Source organism: Gopherus evgoodei, chromosome 4 (assembly GCF_007399415.2).
Source record: "Gopherus evgoodei ecotype Sinaloan lineage chromosome 4, rGopEvg1_v1.p, whole genome shotgun sequence".
Classification (NCBI taxonomy): domain Eukaryota; kingdom Metazoa; phylum Chordata; order Testudines; family Testudinidae; genus Gopherus; species Gopherus evgoodei.
Genome location: NC_044325.1, coordinates 44920502 through 44938560, shown reverse-complemented (window position 1 = coordinate 44938560; position 18059 = coordinate 44920502). Strand labels below are relative to the sequence as shown.

At 45.6% G+C, this 18059-nt stretch overlaps 1 protein-coding gene across 1 annotated transcript in view; it reads left to right on the top strand.

The window, feature by feature from the left end:
• Positions 1–18059, top strand: part of TTLL5 (tubulin tyrosine ligase like 5) — a 254241-nt gene that overhangs the window by 1323 nt on the left and 234859 nt on the right. Inside the window, 8 exon segments of the mRNA XM_030559099.1 lie at positions 30–193; positions 5950–6056; positions 7963–8045; positions 8795–8901; positions 9683–9813; positions 10467–10549; positions 12757–12826; positions 13144–13228. Of these exon segments, the coding sequence (XP_030414959.1) occupies positions 117–193; positions 5950–6056; positions 7963–8045; positions 8795–8901; positions 9683–9813; positions 10467–10549; positions 12757–12826; positions 13144–13228 (743 nt within the window). The 5' untranslated portion in view covers positions 30–116.

The window sequence follows — 18059 nt, the reverse complement described above, 5'->3', positions numbered from 1 at the left end:
TACACCCATGCTTCTGATGATTATTGCAGGTAGCTGCACTGGTTAGATCCACTGATTCTATATGAAAGGGTCTAAGAGACCACTGTGACTGGGCTGCATGAAAACTCCCATTGGAGATGCCAGTTGGGATGGCTCGGGACCTGGAGGAAACTGGCTTGTCGTCAGAGGAGGAAGAGGTGGAAGAAGGACCAGAGTAAGTAAAAACATACTGTGCCTGAACCTTCATTATGCTTCACCTGGAATGTACTGGGGTCTTTAGAGGAGATTTACTTATCTAGTGTGACAGCTGCATTCTCTCTGTCTCCATATCCTTCCTCTGTCCCCGCATCCTCCTGTGTGCTGAGGAGGGAAATAGCTGGGGTGGGTCTTGGGCTTTTAATAATAAAGAAGGATGAGGGTCACATGGTATGTTGATAGGTGCAGAACTCCTTGCTTTGGGAAGCCTAGAAGGACCCCTTTCCTGTAGAAAGGGAGCCTCTGGAAGGGGATGAGGCCTTAGCTGTGGGGAGGGATAACTCAGTGGTTTGAGCATTGGCCTGCTAAACCCAGGCTTGTGAGTTCAGTCCTTGAGGGGGTCATTTAGGGATTTGGAGCAAAAATCTATCTGGGATTGGGCCTGCTTTGAGCAGGGGGTTGGACTAGATGACCTTCTGAGGTCCTTCCAACCCTGATATTCTATGATTTCTCTTGCTCCACTCATTTTCTGGCTTTCTATCTATTAGTACATTCTTTCATGACTCACTGGCATCCCTTTCTCATCTGGGGTGGATTCTCTTTGGTGCCATTCAGGAAAATTTGGGTAGCCCCAGTTCTGCTGGCTGCATTTGCTTTGGTTTTCATGTGTGGGAGCACAGAGTTGCAGCGCAGCCTGCTGTGTAATGCAGGGCATTTGAGTGCTCTTGCCTGCCATGTTCTATTTAAGCTTAATAGGAAGCATATTACTTCCACTCATCTTTGAGTTCTTGTCAGCCCTAATCCCCAGCTTTGTCTAGCACCTCCTTCCATCTGTGGTGCTCCAGAATTGTCCATTTCCCGAATGGTATCCTGCTCCCACATTAGCTGAGTTTGCTTTAACAAGCTGGGTTCCCTTCTTTCTCAAAAATCACTCTCAGCATAGCAGGGACTTGGAGGCAAAGGCTTCCCCAAGCTGACTATACAGAGGGCCTCTACCTATTGCTCCAGACAAAATTGAGCTAGCCAGTTGTCCTCCAGCATCCCAGGGAAGGGGTAACAGGGCCCAAGTTTGTGTCCTTCAGTCACAATGTCTGCACCAGATGATCAAGGTCATGCTGGGGATGAATGTAAACAGTTTCTTGGAGGATAGTCTGAGCCCTGGTGGTCTCACTGCAAATCCTCAGGGCAGAGCTTAACCTAAAGCCTCTTCATGCTGTTTTGGCTCTATTCCCACTTATGTAAGGTGCTAGCCTGTGCACAGATTTGTTGCTGCTGCACAGTGGCCTTGGGTGAGCAACTGAATTCAATAAAGTGTGGGTGGGAGGTTTCTGGGGCCAGATAGGAGGGCTCAGGCATGAATAGTCTGGTCTAGTTGGGGGAGGGAGCACGGATGGGGCTTGCCTTTATTTAGGGAAAGGCAATATTTGTTTCTCTTTCAAATGCAGCACATTTGGTCTGATACATATGATGGTCTATGAGGAAAACTTTTCTATCCCAAGTGGGGAGGGGGCCCATACAGATTACTGCTTTACCTCAGTCTTGAGAAGGAGCCCATATGGGAGCCTTCTTGTGCACCTCTGTCTAGAAATGCAGAAAGCGGGGGAAGGTACACAGGTACTTCTCTATGCAGTTTTAACCCAAGGGTACAGACAAGTATATTACTGAATGATGTTTTTTTAAAGTTTATCACTGGTGAAAAGTGGCAGCCTATTTTAATACTGGGTTGGTGGGTAGGTGAGAGAAGGACCACTAAGCTCAGAATTCAACAGATTCAAAGAATGATAAAAACAGATGGGCAGTGTGTATAGGTCACAGGGATCTAGCCGGGGCACAAGCAAGAGAAGCCTGTATAATGCCCACTGCTCTAAAAAGGAGCCCTTGGACACTGAATCCTTTGTACCTCACACAGTTGTGCCTTCCCCTGCCCTAAACAGAATTCAGATGTTATGGTTCTTTCAATTATCGGCCTTTCTCCTGAGATTGTAAAGGTGGAGGGAGGACAATTGTGCTGGTGGTTTTTGTGATGTAGACCCCTGTTTAGTGGAAATTGCATTGAAGCCATGGATTTATTTCATATTGTCTGAACTTTAGAGCTTACTCAGAGCTCTTCCTCAGGTCAGGTCTGAAGAAGTGCATGTTAAAAAACTTGTCTTTCATCAATAGAAGTCTGTCCAGTAAAAGATATTGCATCACCTATCTTATCCCTCTAATATCCTGGGACCAACACAACTGTGAGAACTTTGCATATTATCTGAACAGATTTTTGGGGTCCACTATCAACCTGGGTAGGATTTGAAGCAAGAATTGGAGGTGAGAGGCTCTCTTCCTACCCAGTACACTGAGTCGTCATGTATCCTGGACTGAGTTCTATGGTGAGCAAGAGTAAATGCTTCCAGGGGTAAGGCTACATTAGGTACTTTGAATATTCACTTCCTAGTACACAGTCTGACGCAGGCCTAGCAAACTAGCTGGTATCTGCTGCAGTGTTGTCAGCTCAGACCCTGGGCTTTAACCTCACCTAATAGGGTGTTAGTCAGGCAAAACAAGCAACATTGCTCTGGCATGCATCTGAAGAAGCTACAGATAATGCCAAAAATCTTACATGCTGTGCATATCCACCCTTCTGTATGTGTCTTTTTTCTTTGATTGATCCATGTAGATCTGGAAGATGTTCTACACCCTCCCAGGGTGTTTGCTTTTCTATAACTATTCATGTTTGATTTCCTTTAGCAGTGAGCTATTAGGACTCTGAGCTTTATCTGCTTAGAATGACAAATTTGCTTTTTGTGCCTTTTTTATTTACATAATAGCTTTCAATGGTTTGTGCTGCTTTTCTCTTCAGCTGCTTAGTCTTGTCACAGCTCCAGAGGAGTGCCCCCTCTTGGCAGTCACAAGACTGCTGAATCCCTGGGTATTTCCATTACTTACTCTGAATGGAAACCTGCCATTGCTACTGTCCTAGGATCTCTGGGTACACTCTTAGGATGCAGATCTTCTTTCTAGCACTCCCGCCTGAGAGGTGCAGTCAGGTGGTCCCTTGCCCAGTCTCTAGACTCAGTGCTGACCCCTCAGATTTACCCTTTCTCAGAACTCCAATTGGGTTGGTGTTCTGGGCCCACAGTTTATATCTTCAAGGCACATGTGGTAGGAATAACATTGTCATGGTATAATTCCCCACTCTGAACCTTAGTGTCCAAAAGATGGGGTACCAGCATGAATTCCTCTAAGCTCAATTACCAGCTTAGTACTTGTAGCGCTGCCACCAACCAGGAGTTCCAGTGCCTGGTACACTGGTCCCCCCCAAAAACCTTGCCTAGGGACCCCAAGACCCAGTCCTTCTGGATCTTTACACAGGGAAAGTAAACCCTTTCCCTCACCGTTGCCTCCCCCAGACTTCCCCTCCCTGGGTTACCCTGGAAGATTACTGTGATTCAAACTCCTTGAATCTTAAAACAGGAAAATTCACCTTCCCCCCCCTCCCAGACTCTCCCTGAGAGAGAGAGGTTAATTTTCTCTGTTAGGATTACTTTCTGTCCCCCTTCCCTCCTTTCTCCCTACCAGTTCCCTGGTGGATCCAGACCCAGTCCCCTGTGGTCTCACCAGAATAAAAAAACAACCAGGTTCTTAAACAAGAAAAGCTTTTAATTAAAGAAAGAAAACAGTAAAAATTATCTTTGTAAATTTAAGATGGAATATGTTACAGGGTCTTTCAGCTATAGACACTGGGAATACCCTCCCAGCCTAAGTATACAAGTACAAATTAAAATCTTTTCAGCAAAATACAAATTTGAACTCCTTCCAGCCAAATACAATTTGCAAATAAAGAATACAAACATAAGCCTAACTTGCCTTATCTACCTAGTACTTACTATTCTGGACATAAGAGACTGTATCAGAGAGATTGGAGAGAAACCTGGTTGCATGTCTGGTCCCTCTGAGCCCCCAGAGTGAACAACAACCAAACACTAACAGCACACACAAACTTCCCTCCCTCAAAGATTTGAAAGTATCCTGTCCCCTGATTGGTCCTCTGGTCAGGTGACAGCCAGGCTCACTGAACTTGTTAACCCTTTACAGGCAAAAGAGACATGAAGTACTCCTGTTCTATTAACCCTTAACTATCTGTTTATGACAAACATGTTAAATGCAGACACCATGTATAAGATTCTAAAACAAGTTTTCTCCGCTTTCCCACTCCTTGCAGACAAGTTGGGGAATTACTTTCTCCCAGTCCCAGCTAACCGGCTGAGCATATCTCTTATCTGGTCAGACTACAGTTGTTTAAGTTAAGTACTTACTATTGTCCTTAGTCTGATGTGGACATTTTATAGGTTATCAGTCCATGCTGGATATGGACAGAGGAGCATTCTGTGATAAAGCAATTTCACAACTTCAGTATCAATCAGGATTCATAAGTTGCCAAGTCTGGTGAATGTGTCTTTACAACTCTTGTTGCAGGCTTTTCCCTTCCATGTCCTGGAACTGGCAATCTCAGTGCAGGTAAAATCCAGTCCCTGATCTGCTGATAGATATGGTGCTCCTTCCTGGTGTTGAGCCTTCGAACACATACAAACATCAGTGTTTTTGCACTGTGATAGTCTGGGGCTTTAAGGCAGTGTCATGTTGACACTGCATAGTGAGATGTGGCCAGTGCTAGGCAACAACAGGGCACTGTCATTTAAGCCAATCTTAAAGTTATATTCCTGTTGCCAGGCTTGTCTTGTAGTGTTCTGTGTTTAAGTACCTCAACAAAAAAACTTTTTTTAAAAAATCTGCAAAACCAAAAAGCAGAAGCAAGACTGAGGTACAAAAGGGGCTATACCCGAACAGCTAAGGGTTGGACTGAACTGGGATCAAATTGCACAGATTGCAACTATTCTCTCCTTTTAATAGAGGCCACTGTTCCCAGTATGCAATGTGGCCTGGCTGCTTGGCTCAAAATAGGTTATTGGATTTTGGCACCTATAGTCTCCATAGGCTGCTGAGTGGCCATGGACAATCTGTGGAATTCTGGGCTGCAATCCTATTGTCTTTGACACAAGTTAAAAAGAGGGTGTAGATAGCATCACTCGTGTAGAACAATGTGTGATTCCTGTTTAATTTGAGCCCAGGATGCCAGAACAGTGCACTTAATGCGCTTGAGAATACAGACCTGAAGCAGGGCAGCAGTGCTCTGGTATGCAATCCTTATACAGTGGAGTGGCTCCTGCTTTGCTTGGTATTAGTGCTGTATTCCTCTGTCCTTGGGTGTGGCTCATGCTTTGTGTAGAGATGCGATTCCTGAGACCTTTAGCGCAGAAGGGTGAGGCTCCTCTTGAGGTCAAGTTGTGCAAGTTAATTAACCAGCTAGTCATATCAATTAAATATAAAAGCCCAAGGTAAAATGAAAGCGGGAAAGAAGGGATGTCAGGAGAAGCTGTCTGGATTGGTTGTGTTGGAATTGGTCACGGGTTGTTCTTGTTCTTGGTCAAGCCAATGCTGTCTGAAAAACATCCCCCAACTAGAAGCCTTTGTTATGAAGGTTGACTTTCTCCCTTGAATGAGACCTGCTTTGTTCTGGATTGGACCAAAGCAAAAAGAAGGTTTTGGGTTAGGATTTACTCATACTTTAAGCTAACTTTTGCCTGCATATCACACTTGCAGGCTGGTGTGCAAGCCTAGGAATGTATGACACTGCTGGGGGGGGGACTAAACCAGGACTCCTTCTTAGTGAGTAATCCACTGTATACCCATGAGACTCAGTTGCTCTCATGTTGTTAACCATCTCTGTTGCAGGGATCACCCATGTATCATGTGGACTGGCGGCTGCAGGAGGATCCCCATATTGGTGTTTCATGCAGAAGCCATTCTGACCAAGGACAGTTACATTCGACTGATTGGAGGTGGGTGCAATTACCTGTGCCAACTCTAGGCTTGCTGTGGTGAGGAGAGGGGCTGTGTAGCCTCTAAGCAGGTGCCTTCCTCCTTTTTTGAGGTGAGGGGGGGAAAAAAAATCTCAGGAGAAACTATCTGGATTGGCCATGTTTTGGGACTAGTAACAATATTTTCTTGTTCAAGCCAATGCTGACAGCCACTTGTTTAGAAAATATTCTGCAGCTAGAGGCCTGAGTTGTGAAGAGTGGCCGTTCTCCCTTGAATGAGACACTTGGTTCTGGACTGGACCTAGTTGCCTCTAAATGGTTCATTGACCTGTGTTTGTATTAGACTCTAGATCGGAGTGGGCAAACTACAACCCATGGGATTGCCACTCCTGTGGTGCTTGGGGCTAAGGCAGGCTCCCTGAAGTACCTGGCACCACTTCCCTGCGGCCCCTAGGGGATGGGTGCAGAAGGCTCTGTGTTGCCCTTGCCTGCAGGCACCACCCCCAACAGCTCCCATTGGTTGGGAATGGGGAACCGCAGCCAATGGGTGCTTCAGGGGAGGTGAGGCCTGTGGCATGAACCAAACAGTCTTGGCTGCATGGGCCTATTTTGAGGTGTGCAGAAGATATTGAGAACACTCTGAAGTGTTGCAAAAGAGCCTATGAAGAGAGCTGTAAAGAAATCAGGGGTTTGTTGGCAATCAAATATCTGGAAAGTCTGAGAACAAATGGTACCTCTTATGTCATAAGAGACTGGACTGACTAAAGGCAGATATTTGACCACTGTGGGATTGGTATAATCCAATGCTGCATCACCATGTGCTATTCCATTCGGAGTTGCACAGGGATCTTGTGTAACCCTGTGCTTTGCCAAGTGCTATTGCATCTAGAGACTCATCAGGGATGTAATATAACTGCAGTATGCAAAGTGTGGCTACTCCAACAAGACCCTACTTCACATCCTGTGTGGATGCCGACACCACTCTGGAGCCTGTTGGCACCACCACACCACCATCCAAAACTGGTTGGTGAAAACCATCCTGCTATCCCTGGGGAAGATCGCCGTCGACTCTGCCATTCCTGGGACAGACAGCTGACTGTGAGCTGACGTCGTCATGACCAACATGGAAAAGAAGGTCCTCGTGGTGGACATAACGGTGCCATTTGAAAACAGGTCACTGGCCTTCCTCGCAACCTGAACTCAGAAGGTGCTGAAATACACCCTGCTGGCCGACACCCTGAAAGCCCAGGGCTACAAGGTCCAGATTCACGCCCTGGTCATGGAGGCCTTGGTGGCATGGGACCTCCACAATGAGCCAGTGCTGAGAGCATGTGGAGTCAGTCAGCGCTACGCCCAGCTCATGAGACTGCTCATGGTGTCCGACACCATCAGGTGGTCCAGAGACATCTACACAAAGCACATCACGGGACATCCTCAGTATCAGGTTGAGTAACTGAGAATGCCAGTCAGGAAAATAACCCACTTCCTCCCCTGACAAACCAAGGGATGCACCCCACTCATGTACTTATTCACTACACCAATACTGACTTGGACTCTAAATACATTCTGAGTGGCGTACCTGAGACCAATTATCCACTGATGTTTTAAAAACTCTCACACACCAATCTGCGTCTCTGCTGGTTATGTACTATGTATGGATCCTGTGAACCTTAGGAGGGATTACAGGTATCGGTTACAACTTGAGCCTGACCCCACATGTACAGTACCTTCCCTCTTAACGTGTGTAAATTGGATTTTAAACATTAGCTTTAATAAAATGTATAACTGCAATGTGCAAAGTGCAGTGGCACTCTTTTCCCTCTTGAAGTGGTGCAGAGTTCATGTATCTTGCTTTGCTGTTGTTGAGTGCTCAGGCTGTCAGTACCTCAGCTGCTGTCACTAACTCCATCTCTTGCCTTCTTCACAGAGCGCTATCGCTTGTCTTATAAGATTGTGAAAACAGACAGCCGCTTGGTGCGCAGCATTCTGACTGCCCATGGATTCCATGAGGTGTGTGCACCAGATCTAAAGGATATTGAGAGCCACTGAGTTTAGAACACGTGCTGCAAAGGTTGAAATTCTGAGCTTCTTTCTGAATCAAAATATAGCACATGATCCTGGGCCTGTGGTGCTTTTAACCTTCAGCCAATCTATCAGGGAACACTACACAATTGCACCATCCTGCAGGGGTGCTCTGTTCTCTGATTGTAAACCCAGTTTTCGAAGTATCCTTAGCTGGAAGAATACAGGTTGATCTTGTTTAATTTTCTTCTCCCTTTTGGAGCCTCATTTCACACATTAAGATAGCAGGCAGGAGCATGTGTGGTGATGCATTTATAATACTTATCATTCTCTAGCACCTACCAGGTTCTATATCGACACCCTGTGTACAGTCAAGGGTATTTCAGCAGGTACCTGTGAGTGAGTTCTTTTAAGAGATGGATTGGGGTTCAGTCTCCCAGGACTTCGGGACTTCGGAATGCTTTATAAATGGATTTAGACTGCTTATGAAAATAGCTTTTTCCCAACAGCTGTATCTAGGGTTGGGATATGACAGCTATTTAATAGCTCTCCTAGCAAAAGTGTCTAACACCTTGGGTTAGAAATATCACAAACTGTAATGGTGACCAATCCATGAGGGGGTAGATGGGACGCTTAGGCTAGAAACTTCCCAGGTCCCTCAAAGTAGAGGGCAGAGTGCTTGTTACTAGTGGTAGTATGGTCTGTCTCATCTGTCCTTGGCTTTGTCCCATCCTCAGGTACACCCCAACAGTAGTGATTATAACCTCATGTGGACGGGATCCCACCTGAAGCCCTACCTGCTGCGCACTCTCTCAGATATTCAGAAAGTTAACCACTTCCCCAGGTAAGAGCTTTGCTGAACAAATTCACTAGTGTCTGAAAATCAATGTCTCCAAGTAATGTGTGGGGTGGGTGATGCACAGATCCCAGAGCATCAGGACAGAGCCACATATTCTATCTTCCATTCCTTTCTGGCAATAGACAGACCGCACTTAGGTTTAGTGCACTTGCCTTTCTAGCCCAGGTACTGGGCATCTCATTTTATTTGGTGCACAATTGAAGGGGGTTGGGTGGGTTCTTTGTAGGCCCTGGTAGATGTTTGTCCATGTCACTAAAACTACAGTTCGGGTCAGTCTCTGCCTTGGGAGGCTAATGACAGGAGTAGCATGAGTGCTGCAGATGAGGATTGAGGGATATTGGCAAAGCTAAAGGGAGACACTGGACTGGAATAGAAGGGGATCCTGCAGTTTGGGATTGAGGTTTCTCTGGGGCCATGGCTACACTCACACTTTACAGCGCTGCAACTTTCACGCTCAGGGGTGTGAAAAAACACCCCCCTGAGCGCTGCAAGATACAGCACTGTAAAGCGTCAGTGTAATCAGGGCTGCACGCTACACCCGTAAAGGATGTGGTTTACATGCAGCGCTGGGAGAGCTCTCTCCCAGCACTGCCGTTCCAACTACACTCACACTTCAAAGCGCTGCCACGGCAGCACTTTGAAATTCCAAACGTAGCCATACCCTGGTAGAGCCGAGAGCCCTAGTAGCTAAACCCTCAGTGCTAGGACACTGATTGCTGAGAGATGCTTCATTGAGAAGACGCAGCTGCTGCTTTTGTAATTTCAGGTCATATGAACTGACCCGGAAAGACCGGTTGTACAAGAATGTTAGTCGCATGCAATATACCCATGGGTTCAAGACATTCCACATCTTACCTCAGACCTTCATTCTGCCAACAGAGTACCAGGAGTTCTGCAGTAAGTGACTGGGTAGCAATGCCCAGCCCCTGAACAGCAGCCAGGGAGTAATTAGGTGTATGGAGGGGATTGTTCTTATCCAGTTTTGTGCTTGGGCCCCTGAGAGAAACAACTCAGCTTGTGTTGTGAACAACAAAATTGCAGGGAAGGGAGGCTAAAATAACACTACTGGAAACAGGCTTTTTTGGCTTGTTTATGTCATCCCTGTCCTATGAGTGTTGCTTACCCCATGCCTAGCTGAGTCCATGGCCTCAGTGTGAGGTCTGAGCCCTTCAGCATTATCAGCTACAGATGAAAGATCCTAGTGCCTGAGGACTAATGGGTCTGAGCATCGGAGGGCTTATCCTTAAGAATTGCTGTAGACCAATACCATAGCATCTTTGGCTAACATCTGGGAATGCTAGCGGGAGGGGGAAGCACCAGGAGGAATACCAGACAGAAGAGAAGCCAGTGTCCAGCTTAAGTGATCAGGCTTACTGAGGGCATTTTGGGGCTTTCTGACACCACAGGGAAAAACAGGACAAGTGAAGGAATTGTTCGTTCATGCTAGAACTGTTAGAAGCTCTGTAAGAGTTCCCATTGTGGGGAACACCCTGGCAGCCCTTTGCAGAAAGTTGGAAGACTTTTCAGATTCATGCTTCTCTCTTGACTAGGTTCTTATTCAAAGGACAGGGGTCCCTGGATAGTGAAACCTGTGGCCTCTTCCAGGGGGCGAGGTGTCTACCTGATCAACAATGTAAGTGTTCAGCAGAATGCTGACCTTCCCCAGATAATGCTGCATTCCATTCCCTCCTAGTTTCACCCTTTGGCAAGTGCCATGGTAATCTCACGAGCCGGTGACACTGCTGTCAGTTTCAGCACCATTGTTTCTGGTAGGTGATCAGCACCCCCCAAGCAGCTGGCATGCCTCACAGCATCCTATTTTTTCCATGATTCATGTCCTGCAACACATGCCTTTTAAGTCTCAGATGCAGCAGTAACCAGAAGACTGTTCCTGATGCAATATGAATTGCTGTGCAGCTGCATCCTGGGCTTCCCTAATGGTGAAGGCTGCCTTGGGGGGGGGGGGGGGGGGGAGGGGAAAGCTGTAGGAGTGGGGCTCCCAGGCTGTCAGACATGGAGAGCTGGATCCTATATTCATCATTGTACATCTTACCTTCACGGGCCCTAAGTTGTCTTCTCCCATGGCCATTTGATCGCCCCAATTAGTTAAGTAACTTTCATCAAAGTGAAATCCCCCAGTGGTAGGGAGAGGTCTTTGTTCTGAATACAGAGGGCTCTGGGATTCATGGTGCTGATGGTGCCAGGCCTCTCGAAGGCTGATGCTCTGAGCACAATGTGCTGGCTGTAGTAGTTGCCTTGCCCTTTGCGTGCTGTGCAGAGAATCAGTTTCTCACTAGTGGCTCCAGTTGAGACTCAATTGCCAAGAGAGGTTGAGGGGATTCTGAGCCTTAGGCACTAATGGGTCAAATGTTCCTGGCATACTACCAAGCTGGTTGCTGAGTCGCTTTATGTTCACTTACTCCCTCCTCTGTCCCTGCAGCAAAGGGACCAGGTTGCCTCATCTGTCCTCTACCTGGATCCTTTCCCATGGAATAAGGGAGCAGCTAGCCAAGTGCATGAAGTAACTCTTTCCAGAGCTGCACTCAGCTTTGCTCTTTGTTTGAAGGAGAGGGAGTGCATGCTCAAGTGATGGGCAGGTAGCCATGAACTGAGGAAAGGGCCCTCCTGGGATCTCTCTCTGTATCTATTCCAGCAGTATGTCAGCTGGTTTGGCCCATAGATTTCCCTTTTCTTAGTGTGACCTCAACACGGGGAGTGTTTTTTTTTTTCTAGAATCTGTTAATGGAAAGTGTTTTTAAAAAAAATAAATTCTCAACTATTTCTCTGATCCAGAATAAAACACACTGCCATTTTTGTGTCATACCAAGAGAGCCTGAGCTCTCTGATTCTTTAGTTAGCTTAGATTTCCCTTGGCCAGAACAGGAGCAGTGTGGATCTCCAGACACAAGTGAATGAAAGACAGGGAGGTGGATTAGATTTGACTCCTTCACAAACTGGGACAAGAATCTTAACTAATCTGGACCATTTTTAGTGGCAAGGGGCGGAAAGAGGGATTTACAGACAGTGAAGAGTAAGTCTCCTGAAAAGGTTGCTTCCTGCAAGCTACACAGCTTCCCACCCCAGACAGTGATCTGTGCCTGTGTTGCTGAAGAGCGTATCTGGTTGCCCAGGGCTTTGTGTATTTATTTGTAGATCTATAATGGAGCTTCCTATCATGAGCTCCCATGTCAGTACAGCAGCCTCACTGCTATCTGACACTGGGATAAGGGGAGCTCAGCTAGGCAGGGTGAGTAGTTGGGTAACAGCCCTGGAGCTGACCACAGAGATTGAAGGTGTGAGGTGGTCATCTCCCCCACTCTTGGCTCCCTCCTTCGATATGCTGGAGACCCCTGAAATTAAGATCTTGGCACAGGATTTACTCCTTCTATTCCTGGATCTCCCTCCACCAATAGCCAGTCCTGGATGCCTGAGAAGAAAGCGAACCCCCTAATCCTGTGCTTGGTCAATATACCTAACATCACAGTAGTAGGAAGTCAACGTGACTGTCATTTGAGACTTCCAGCCTCTAACTTGCTGTGTAGCTCTTAAACAGCTATTGAGACTAATGCAGGAGAACACTTGTGTGTAATTTTAAATTTATATAATGTGTAAAGCACTTTGGGATCTCTGGGACGGCAGGTGCTTTGGAAATGTAGTAACACCCTGATTAAGCTTCTGATCAGGGTCTGATTACCCTAAATACCCTGTTATTGGCCAGACTTTCCCCTAGTAGCAGTTTCTACAGCACAGAATGACTTTAGAATTAAAAGGCTTTTGTTAAAATCAGCCCTTGGATTTGTGGTTTCCTCACTCTTGGATTGATGCTGTCTTGTTCTGTAGCCGAACCAGATTTCCCTGGAAGAGAATATCCTGGTGTCCCGCTACATCAACAACCCCCTGCTCATAGATGGTGAGTGTGTAGGAATTGACTGCTTCCTCTGAGTTTCCTGACCAAATGGTCTCAGCAGCCTATGGATAGCTATTTGGGTTGCCATGCATTCTTTGATAAGTAAATCTCTCCAGTACCCTAGAGCTATGGTTGGGGGGTGGAAGAGATTCTTCAAACCCAGGCTCTGAACATCAAGTGAGCAGAAGCTGATAGACTCTGCTGTCTATTTTACACTTCCGTTGCTCTCAGAGGATCTGCTGCTCCCCCCTCAGCTGGGTTCAGATTCTAGTGGCTCTTGAAGTATTTGTGGTCACTGATTCCTGCTAATCTTCTTCCAGACTTCAAATTCGATGTGCGCCTGTATGTACTGGTGACGTCCTATGATCCACTTGTTGCCTACCTCTACGAGGAAGGACTAGCCAGGTAGGATGCACACCCCTTCCCTCAAGGCAGTTGAACCTGAAGCATTAGGATCAAGAGAGCTTCTCCCTACCTTTGCCATGCTCATCTTTGATTGAGGCCTGGCAGAGAAGGCGTGCCTCAAAGTTTTAGCTGTAGGTATTTAGTGATGCTGGTGTGTCGTGTCCCCCTCCCTTCCCCCCATGCCTCAGACTGCATTGGAATAACTGATTTTAATGACTTGGTTATGGGAGGGGAAAAGTCTTGATAAAGCAAATTCTTGGAGTGATTGTCCACACAGATCCCATTTTTGTGCACCTGCACCCCACATACTTGAGATCAGATTCTTTTTGGCTAGTCAATGGGGCTCCACAGGTAGCAAGAAGGAACTGAGAGATGGTTGTGTCCACTTTGCCTGGGAGTAGTTGAGGGAAGGGTACCTAGAGACCAGGCACAGCCCCAGCACCGTCTGCTTCTCTTGAGCAGTCTACGATTCACCTTTGATTTTAGGATAGCTCATTTGCGAGCAAGAATTAGTTTCCTTTTGCCAGTTGGTATATGTAAGAATATAAGAGGCCATACTGGGTCAGACCAAAGGTCCATCCAGCCTAGCATCCGATCTGCCGACACTGGCCAATGCCAGGTGCCCCAGAGGGAGTGAACTCTCTTGCCACCCATCTCCACCTCTGACAGACAGAGGCTAGGGACAGCATTCCTTACCCATCCTGGCTAATAGCCATTAATGGACTTAACCTCCATGAATTCATCCAGTTCTCTTTTAAACCCTGTTATAGTCCGAGCCATCACAACCTCCTCAGGCAAGGAGTTCCACAGGTTGACTGTGCACTGTATGAAGATGAATCTCCTTTAATTTCATTTGGTGGCCCTAGTTCTTATATTATGGGAACATGTAAATAACTTTTCCTTATTCAATTTCTCCACGCTACTCATGATCTTATATACCTCTATCATCTCTCCTCAGTCTCTTCTTTTCCCAGCTGAAAAGTCCTAGGCTTTTTAATCTCTCGTCATATGGGACCCATTCCAAACCCCAATCATTTTAGTTGCCCTTCTCTGAACCTTTTCTAATGCCAGTATATCTTTTTTTTGAGATGAGGCAACCACATCTGTACACAGTATTCAAGATGTGGGTGTACAGTTGATTTATATAAGGGCAATATGATATTCTTATTCTCTCCTTTTTTAATGATTCCTAACATCCTGTTTGCTTTTTTGACTGCCGCTACACACTGCACAAACCACTTCAGAGAACTATCTATGATGACTCAAAGATCTTTCCTGATTCGTTGTAACTAAATTAGCCCCCATCATATTGTATGTATAGTTGGGGTTATTTTTTCCAATGTGCATTATTTTACATTTATCCACATTAAATTTCATTTGCCATTTTGTTGCCCATCACTTAATTTTGTGAAATCTTTTTGAAGTTCTTCAGTCTGTTTTGGTCTTAACTACCTTGAGCCATTTAGTATCTTCTGCAGACTTTGTCACCTCACTGTTTACCCCTTTCTTGAGATCATTTATGAATAAGTTGAACAGGATTGGTCCTAGGACTGACCTTTGGGGAACACCACTAGTTACCCCTCTCCATTCTGAAAATTTAACATTTATTCCTACCCTTTGTTCCCTATCTTTTAACCAGTTCTCAATCCATGAAAGGATCTTCCCTCTTATCCCATGACAACTTACTTTATGTAATAGCCTTTGAGGGACCTTGTCAAAGGCTTTCTGGAAATCTATGTACATTATATCCACTGGATTCCCCTTGTCGACATGTTTGTTGATCTCTTCAAAGAACTCTAATAGCAGGGGCTGCTCCAGGCACCAGCCAAGCACATGCCTGAGGCAGCAAGCCACGGGGGAGGGGGCACTCTGCTGGTCGCTGCGAGGGCAGCAGGCAGGCTGCCTTTGGCGGCATGCCTGCGGAGGGTCCACTGGTCCTGTGGCTTTGGTGGACCTCCCGCAGGTGTGCCACGGGACCGGGGACCTTCTTAAGGCAAGTGGCTGAAGGCAGCCTGCCTGCCGTGCTTGGGGAGGCAAAATACCTAGAGCCGCCCCTGTCTAATAGATTAGTAAGACATGATTTCCCTTTACAGAAACCATGTTGACTTTTGCCCAACACTTTGTTCTTCTACATGTCTGATAATTTCATTCTTTACTATTGTTTCAACTAATTTGCCCAGTACTGATGTTAAACTTACTGGTCTGTAATTGCTGGGATCACCTCTAGAGCTCTTTTTAAATATTGGCGTTACATTAGCTATCTTCCAGTCATTGGGTACAGAAGTCAATTTAAAGGACAGGTTACAAACCCTAGTTAATAGTTCTGCGATTTCACTGGTTGTTTAGCAGACTTCCTGCTTCTGATGTACTTTAACATTTTATTATCTTTTGAGTTTTTGGCTGGCTGTTCTTCAAACTCTTTTTTTGGCTTTTCTTATTACATTTAATTTGGCAGTGTTTATGCTCCTTTCCATTTACCTCACCAGGATTTGACTTCCTCTTTTAAAAGATGCCTTTTTATCTCACTGCTTCCTTTCTATGGTTGGTAAGCCATGGTGGCTTTTACTGTTTTTTTTACTGTTCTTTTTTTTTAATTTGGGGTATACATTTAAGTTGGCCTCTGTTGTGTTTTTGAAAAGTATTCATGCAGTTTGCAGGGATTTTGCTCTTGTCACTGTACCTTTTTAATTTCTGTTTAACTAACCGGATTTTTGCATAGTTCTCCTCCTTTCTGAAATTAAATGCCAGTGTTGGGCTATTGAGGTGTTCTTCCCACCATAGGAATGTTAAACTGTTATGGTCACGATTTCCAAGTGGTCCTGTTATAGTTACCTCTTGGACCAGATCCTGCACTCCACTCAGGACTAAATCGATAATTGCCTTCCCCTTGTGGATTCCTGTCCCAGCTGCTCGGAGAAGCAGTCATTTAAATTACTGAGAAATTTTGTCTCTGTATTTTGTCCTGAGGTGATGTATCCAGTCAATATGGAGATAATTGAAATCCCTTACTATTGAATTCTTTATTTTGATAGCCTCTCATCTCCCTTAGCATTTTATTGTCACTATCACTGTCCCAGTCAGGTGGTCGATAATAGATCTCTACTCTTATATTCTTGTAAGAGCATGGAATTACTGTCCATAGAGATTCTATGAAACATGGATTCATTTAAGATTTTTACTTCATTTGATTCTACATTTTCTTTCACATATAATGCTACCTTCCCTCCCACCACACATCCTGTTTTGTCCTTCCAATATTATTTTGTACTCCAGAATGATTGTCCCACTGATTTGTGCTCATTCCACCAGGTTTCTGTGATGCCTACATATACCTTTAACAGGAGGTACTCTAGTTCACCCATCTTATTATTTAGACTTCTAACATTTGTGTACAAGCACTTTAAAAAAAATTGTCACTGTGTTTGTCTGCCCTTTTCTAATGTGTCAGGTTCTTTTTTATGTGAATGTTTGTTTCTCATCTGATCTCCTCCTGACTAAAACTTAGAGATTCTTTAGCAATAGACTCTGCAAGAAGTGCACCCATACAGTGAGTGAGGTGAGGCTGAAGTTCTTCCTGCTGGAGAAGTCAGTGCAGGCTTCCTCAGACTCTGGAATAGCTTAGGAGAAGCCTCTGTGTGGTTCTGTCCATCTCCCTCAGTGCCCTGGTGAGTTGCACTCCTAGGCTACTTCCTCTGAAAGGCCTCATTTGTCCACCAGTCATCAGCGTTGATGTCTGGCAGAGGCAGGAAAGAGCATTGTTCTAAAGATGACCCCAGACACAGGTTGGGCCTCCTGCTGGTGTCAAGGAAGTTGAGTTATGTCAGCTGAAGTCAAAGCAAGTCATAAGTTGGAAAAGACACTTGATGGTACCTCAGTGCTGATATTTAAGGCAGCTCAGGTGGTACCATCTAAGGCTTAGGAATATACTCCCTCTAGTACTGGCCCCAGCACAGTGTACTTCTGTATCTGGCACTTCTACATTTATCACATCATTTGGTGGGCCTAGTATTAAAAACAATGTTAAGGTATTCCAGGAGGTAATTTAACATGTCCCCCCACCCCGCTATTGTAGAATGTCCATGTGTCCAGGGAAGAGACTTCTATGCAAACCTCCCTGGTTCATAGGCAGGGTACTTCTGACAGAATTGTCCTTCTGTTAGAGGAGGTATATTCCTTCTCCTCTTCCCTAAAATGTATTGGGAAATCATCCCCTCATCTTCCATCCCCCCTCTGGATCACTCGGGGGGAAGTAAAAAAGATCTAGATGTTATTCAGTTAGAGGAGTTAAGAACACATCATCATAGTGAGCACCTGTCCTGGTATCATTGATGTGCACTCCTCCCCACTCTCCTTCCTGCACCAATCATACTGGATCCCTGGGCTATTTGGCCCTATTTCTGAAAGCCAGCATTCCCCACTGTATCCAGAGCTGAAGAGACCAATTCAGTTTCCAGCAGTTGTAGAAGTCAACTCACTTGTGAAGAGGCAAGAGGAGAAGAATGGAGAAGAAAAGCATTCTCCTGAGCAGGAGCATCAAATCCCAGCTCCAATATTGTCCTGCCCTGATGAGGCAGTGACAGTACCTTCACTGACTTCAGAGGATTAATTCATTGTCTTCCAGGACCTAATAAAACAGATGGCTGATACCCTGTATGTCCTTCTAGAGACTGTAGAAGAGACTCATAGAAATGTAAGCCTAGAAGGATCTCAATTGGTCATAGTCAAGTCACCTGCCCTGAGGCAGGACTAAACTCTTGAATAATACTTGATCTAACTTGAGGAAAGTTGGCTGTGCCAGTCAGCGATGGTCTGTTGTAATGTGCCAAATGGA